At 46.5% G+C, this 7,075-nt stretch overlaps 1 protein-coding gene across 2 annotated transcripts in view; it reads left to right on the top strand.

The window, feature by feature from the left end:
• Positions 1 to 892: 892 nt before the first annotated feature.
• PNPLA8 (patatin like domain 8, phospholipase A2) overlaps positions 893 to 7,075 on the top strand; it is a 74,147-nt gene continuing 67,964 nt past the window's right edge. For both annotated transcript variants that reach the window (XM_073328075.2, XM_073328074.2), the window contains exons 1-3: positions 893 to 1,174; positions 3,525 to 4,732; positions 5,140 to 5,289. In XM_073328075.2, coding sequence (XP_073184176.2) covers positions 3,614 to 4,732; positions 5,140 to 5,289 — 1,269 coding nt within the window. In that variant the 5' untranslated portion in view covers positions 893 to 1,174; positions 3,525 to 3,613. The remainder of the gene's footprint in view (positions 1,175 to 3,524; positions 4,733 to 5,139; positions 5,290 to 7,075) is intronic.

Below are 7,075 nucleotides of genomic sequence, written 5' to 3'. Positions count from 1 at the left end.
TTAAAATTGAAAAAGGTACAGAGAAGGGCTACAAAAATTCACAGCTGGGAAAAACATGTCACAGGCCATGAAATCTGATCTCCTCCATGGGGAGGGGCAGGGGGTGCTGCAGCCAGGGAGAAGTTCCATATGAGAGGGATTAATAAGACTGGAACTTTTCAGCTTGGAAAAGAGACGACTAAGAGGGGATATGATCGAGGTCTATAAAATCATGACTGGTGGGGAGAAAGTGAATAAGGAAGTGTTATTTACTCCTTCTCATAACAACACCGAATGGGTACCCAACAAAATAAATAGGCACAAGTTTAACACAAGCCAAAGGAAGTACTTTTTCACACAACGCACCGTCAACCACGGAACTCGTTGCCACGGGATATTGTGAAGACCAAAAGTGTAACTGGATTTTGAAAGAAGAATGAGACAAATTCCATCAGTGGGTATTAGCCAAGATGGTCAGGGATACAACCCCATGCTGTGAGTGCCAGAAGCTAGGACGGGGGCAGGGGATAGGGCACGGGACAAACTGCCCTGGTCATTCCCTCGAAAACACCAGCCACCGGCCACTGCTAGGAGCCAGGATACTGGACCAGCTGTACCATCGGGCTGACCCAGCATGGCCAGTCTTATGTAACAGAGCCACCGGGGGCTGCCAGGTGGGCTCAGCCTGCACATAGCCCCCGGGGTTTGATCCGCTGGTGGGAGCCCTGGGCGGCTGCGGTTTCTGCCGTTACACCGGCCCTGCGCGGGGCGACGCACCCAGCGTGGGGAAGGAGCGGGCGCTGAGCTCGGCGCCGGGCTGGCGTCCCTCAGCAGCCTCCCGCCCTAGGGCCGGGGCCACTCACGCAGGGCTGGGCGGAAAGGACGACACGCACCGCCCCTCAGCGAGCGAAGCGTCGGCGGGTTCCGGCGCATGCGCGTTGGGGGTGCCTCCGGTTCCTGCCCGTAGCCGTGTTGTTGTTTGGAGCCGGTCTCCAGGCCCCGCCGCCTCCCTCCTTCCCCGCCGCGGCCCGCGCGCCAGGAGGGACGGCCCCGGTGCTGGCCCTGTCTGAGAGGGGCGGCGGCGGCAGCAGATCGCGGGGCCTCCTCAGGGTCTTGCGAGAGGGGAGCGGAGCGAGGCGGGAACGTCGCCCAACAGGTGCCACCCCGCGCCAGCCTGGGGCCGGGTCCCCCCGGGGTAAGTGTCAGCGGGCTCCGCTCAGCGCGGGCCGGGACTCTTGCCGGACCGGCTCCCCGGGCGTGTGTCCCTGGGCCTGGGCGGTCCGCGTCTCGGGGCGGGCGAGAGACTGTGCCAGGCACGTCTGTGGACGGGAGGGCGAACAAGCGAGACTGACAGGCTTGTCTCAGGGTGGGTGTATCCCCAGGGTGTGCCCTGCCCAGCCCCGCGTATCACACTGCGCGTGTATCCCTGGGTGTGCTCTGCCCCCCCCTCCCCCGCCCCGTGTGTCACTCTGTGTGTGTGCGCGCGTGTATCCCTGGCTGTGCCCTCTGTCCCGCCCTGCATGGCACACGGGGTGTATATCCCGAGGTGTGCCCTCTTCCCCGTGTGTCCTCCCTCCGCCCCACGTGTCACGCTACATGTTTATACCACGTGTGGCACTGTGTCTACGTGCGTGTGTCTCATGTTCCTCCGTGCCTATCACTTTGTCCTGCGTTTGTGTGTATCACGTGTTTAGACCATGTTTATCTTGAGTGTGTGTGTGTGATGTCACTGTGTTTAGACTGCATATTTGTGTCCTGTATGTGCATATGCCATGTATCATGTCCTCTGTATATCATGTACGTATGTCTCTGTGTTTATACAATGTGCGTGCCCTGTCTGTATGTTGTGGTGCTTATACCATCAGTGAGTGACTTTTGTTCTTGTCACTGTGTTTGTAGCATGTATTGGGTATGTGATAGCTAAGTAGCACCTATGTGTACCTGTCTCTGTATTTATACTGTGTATGAATGTGTGTACATGTATACCGTATCTCTGTATTCTGTGTATACATAGTCTATGTATCTGTATGCTGTGCATGTAAATCACTTACCTGCCTGCAGCCATGCACCTCAGAATATGGCTTCCTCAGCTTTTGCAAACCATGTCCTGGCTACTTATGGCAGTACTCACAAGAACAGAGGTGTTAAACCCTGATGTTTGGGCCAAATTCTAGTTGGAGTAATGATCTGCCTGCCTAAGTTCTTCCTACAGTTTCAGCTGATATAGCAGCTATTGTATAGTATTTTTTCAAACTGTTGCATTTCACTCCAGAAGTGGTGGTGCTTCAGTGGTGTGTTAAATCTCTGTGTATAGGTTGTATGAGATTTATAAGATTCAGAGTGAAAGGTATTCAATATATTATTTTTATTGGTGGAATCTGCTGGATTTGCAGTACTAAAGTGTAAAGTCAACTATTTATTCACAGAACACATGCAACACCTTGACTGGAAAAATCATTTTTAGGGATGATCGTTCCATGTTACCCTTGGTCTCTGCTCACCTGTCTATTAGAAACTGTATGGGGGCTACCTTGTGATTTCCTAACAACAACAAGGAGAAGTGCAGAGTCCTGCACTTAGGACGGAAGAATCCCATGCACCGCTACAGGCTAGGGACCGAATGGCTAGGCAGCAGTTCTGCGGAAAAGGACCTAGGGGTTACAGTGGACGAGAAGCTGGATATGAGTCAACAGTGCGCCCTTGTTGCCAAGAAGACCAGTGGCATTTTGGGCTGTATAAGTAGGGGCATTGCCAGCAGATCGAGGGACATGATCATTCCCTTCTATTCGGCATTGGTGAGGCGTCATCTGCAGTACTGTGTCCAGTTTTGGGCCCCACACTGCAAAAAAATTGGAAAGCGTCCAGCAGAGGGCAACAAAAATGATTAGGGGACTGGAACACATGACTTATGAGGAGAGGCTGAGGGAACTGGGATTGTTTAGTCTGCAGAAGAGAAGAATGAGGGGGGATTTGATAGCTGCTTTCAACTACCTGAAAGGTGGTTCCAAAGAGGATGGATCTAGACTGTTCTCAGTGGTAGCTGATGACAGAACAAGGAGTAATGGTCTCAAGTTGCGGTGGGAGAGGTTTAGGTTGGATATTAGGAAAAACTTTTTCACTAGGAGGGTGGTGAAGCACTGGAATGCGGTACCAAGGGATATGGTATAACCTCCTTCCTTAGAAGTTTTTAAGGTCAGGCTTGACAAAGCCCTTGCTGGGATGATTTAGCTGGGGATTGGTCCTGTTTTGAGCAGGGGGTTGGACTAGATGACCTCCTGAAGTCCCTTCCAATCCTGATATTCTATGATAGGCAACCAAATGTTTTGAGTTGCTGTTTATTGCCTTGGGGTGCATTTAAACTAATAACCTAAAGTGGGAAAGTGCTGCCTGTCATTACCAAATACTCTGAGCAATATAGTACCCCTAAGAACTTACCTCATTTCCATATGTTTGTTCCCTATTTAAGTAGAAAGAGAACTAAATTGTATTCATTTGTAAACTACTCCTAATCTTTATTTTAATTTACTAATATTTTTCCATTTCAGGTAACATCATGAAGTGTGACTTTTTTGAGATAAGCTTTCTGGAGTGAAGTAAAGAAGCAACATATGAAATACATAAATATTTATAAGTAATGTCAGTTAATTTGCCTTTAAATGCATATTTTTATCTCCTGATTAACACAAGAAGCCTTTGGGGGAAGCAGAGAAACAAGCAGCTGTACTACTTGTGTAGACCTAAACTTTATTGGAGGATTAGTCATGGTATTTCACTTAGAGTTTTTCATACAGGCAAAACTCAATGTAAATGGACCAGAAGCAAAACACGGAAGTGTAGTAAACACATTTATAGCCATGACTTTTTGTATTATAGAGTTTCTAAACATAGCACTTCTTCTCCCAAGGGACTAACAAAAGTGAATAATCGTATGTCACGAATTAAGAACACTTTCAAATCTGTTTCAAAGGCTGTTTCTGGCACTCACAGTGAACTGCTTGCACGAATAGCTCGATTCAAGCCCAACTCTGGCACGTTGGGGAAAGCATTTGAAAATAATGTTCAGGAAAACAATCTCAAGGTAAACCTAGAAAATGATAAACAAACTACATGTGCTGGAGCTCAGGGAGATTACAACAGCGTAGCTGTAAAGAACTTTGTTCACACAGATGAAAACTCAGAGTCTACATTGATAAGTAGAAGAGGCACTAATCAAGATACTTTAAAAGATTCCGTAGATATTAAAAACAACCTTTTTCATGTAAGCTACTTCATGACAAATTTTGGAGAGACTTACAACTTTTTAGCAAATCATATCAACTGGTACTTTGGGAATAATACTGTTATGGATCAAGAGAAAAAAGGAAATGCTTTTCTACAAGACTCTGAGAACGAACTCAGAAATAAACTTGATTCACCAGAAAGTGACATAATGAGTAATGAAAATAGGATGAGTTCAGCATCTGCTTTAATTTCTGCAGCTGAGATTCAAGGTGCTGACAAGACAAATACTGCTCTTCCAACTTCCACTAAAAAGAGCATTGCAAGCTTCCTTTCATACCCTAGTAACAGTGTACAAGCTTTTGTAGACAGTTATGTAGGCAGTCTGGTCCCCAAGTTGAGATTTGAGACAAAGACTGCTTCAGAAGATAAACTACAAGAACGCGAAGAGTCTTTGAAAGATGAAGAGGATGGCAGCAAAGAGATCAAAACTGCAGAAGGGAAAGAGAAGCGTTTGTCTCTTCAGAGAGAAAAGGCAAGTATTTGCTTAGTGTTTACAAATACCGGGTTTTTTAGCTGCTATAGTTGTCAGAGGCATGTTATAGCCTTATAATGTTATAATTTCAAAGCTATATTGAAATCTCACCTGCATAGGTGAAACATTGAACCAAGATATTTGAAGGACTGTCACTGTGAGCCAGATTTATAGTAGGCTCTTCTAATTTACGTAAATGAAGAACCAGAGATCAGTTCAGTAAAAAAAACCCAAACAAATGAAAAGCCACCTTCCTTGAAGCCTCTAGTGGTATTCTACTATAAGCCATTCATCTCTTCTTGGAGTAATCTAAGAAAACAAAAATTTGAAAAAAGTCATGTCAAGATTTGTATATATCTTCTTGGAGCAGTTTCATATTCTTAATATACATATCTCTTTATCTTTAGATAATTGCAAGAGTGAGTATTGATAACAGAACACGGGCTTTAGTTCAGGCCTTACGAAGATCTTCTAACCGAAGAGTCTCTATTAACAGGATTGAAGAATTGACTTACCATCTTCTGGAATTTCCAGAAACCAGAGGAGTTGCTATTAAGGTACAAATCACTTTCACTCTCAACCTATCAACTACAGATAGATGATAAGTATTTTTTGTAATGACAGATGTTTTATCATAAAATAGATAAATGTATAATCGATCTTTTTTTTTCTTCTTAAACTGTTGTATCTTATACTTGTACTATGTGAGTATCTTCATTTTTTTTTTTATTGCTAATGTATTCCCTCCAAGAGATACATATGTAAGCCATGATGATTGGCAGTCAGTATCTGCTTTGGAGAAAACCTTGGACTTTTAATTCTCCTATACGTTAACTGTTAAGGAATTCTTTAGTTCTCAAAGCAATACAGTGTACAGTGCCCTAACAGAACCCCTGTCCTAACTGGGGTCCTTTGTGTGCTTGTGTAATACAAATAATGAATAGTAGTAATAAACCTAATAGACTATTCAGTACAAAGAAAAGTTTCTGTTCTGTCATACTACTAAAATAATTTGAAGGCTTTTCCTGTCTGAGTGCACCTTATTTTGTCTTAATAAACACCTTAGCTTTTGGCATTGTAGTTTATAACAAACTATGAATACCTGTTCAAAACAAAAGGAAGAATGGCCCAGATTTGTGCATTACTGTGATGCACAAAACTCCCACTTACCCTTCCCCTAACCCTGTAGGCATCTAAACTCAGTAAGTACCTAAGTTTCTCTCTGGTCATGTGTACCACTGCGTCAGGCAGGCTTCCAGATGCCTAATCTCACACCTAAGCCCCAGCACAGTTATCAAACCAGGTGGAGACAGGTGTTCCCCGCCTCTTGTCTGCGGGGCCTGATCCAGAAGGTGTGCTTATAGCACCCTTAACTCCACACAAAATGGTATGGGGGAGAAGGAGGCTACTCTTATAACTAGGACCCTACCAAATTCATCATCCATTTTGGTCAATTTCATGGTCATAGGATTTTTTAAATAGCCAGTTTCAGATGTTTACATCTGAAATTTCATGGTGGTGTAACCATGGAAGTCCCGACCCAAAAGAGGGTTATGGTGGTGTGTTGGGGGGTCACAGGATAAGGCAGGGTTGCCCCTTTTTTGGGGAGCAGGGCCTGCCTTATGGGTGGGTGACCGCCCATGGTCAGGGGGACACTATGGTCCATCCCGCCTCCCTCCCACAGCCAGCAGAAGGCCCCTTGAACTTCTGAGCCCAGAGCTGAGGAGGGACAGGGATGGGTGTGCCCCAGCCAGGGTCTCATACTGTGCTCCAGGCTTCGGCTGCTATTCCCGGCAGGGCTGTGGAGGGACAGGACTTCCTGTTCCCCTGCACAGGCCGCTCCCAGGGCTGGGTCAGATCCACATCCAGGAACCTCCCCTGGCTGCACTAGGAAAAGTGAAAGTCCCATCCCTCTCTAGCCTGGCTGGGACTAGCAGCTGGAGCGCGTTGCACATTAGGAGCCCCCAAATGGGTCATCCCCAGTCCTGCCCCTCCCTTATAATATCTCTGCAGCTGCGCTGCCTTCAGAACCCAGCTCACCAGAGCCCAGAGATGGGTCTGACCGGCCCCAGGAGCTGCCTCTGCAGGTAAAGAGCAAGTACTATCCCTCCGCAACTGAGTTGGGTCTAGCAGCTGGAGCCCAGCACATGATGGGAGTCCCCAGCTGGGGTACCCCCAGCCCTGCCCATCCCATACAATAGCTAGGTATCATGCAGGAGATCAGATTTCACAGTCTGTTGTGCGTTATTCATGGCCATGAATTTGGTAGGGTCATACTTATAACCCTTAGTACAATGTATATGGTACTCACCCAGGATGTTGGAAACCCCAGTTCACGTCCTC

The sequence above is a fragment of the Lepidochelys kempii genome, chromosome 1 (assembly GCF_965140285.1).
Source record: "Lepidochelys kempii isolate rLepKem1 chromosome 1, rLepKem1.hap1, whole genome shotgun sequence".
In the NCBI taxonomy this organism is placed as follows: Eukaryota; Metazoa; Chordata; order Testudines; family Cheloniidae; genus Lepidochelys; species Lepidochelys kempii.
Note: the sequence above shows the minus strand (reverse complement) of the source record. Positions and strands in the feature narration are given on the sequence as shown.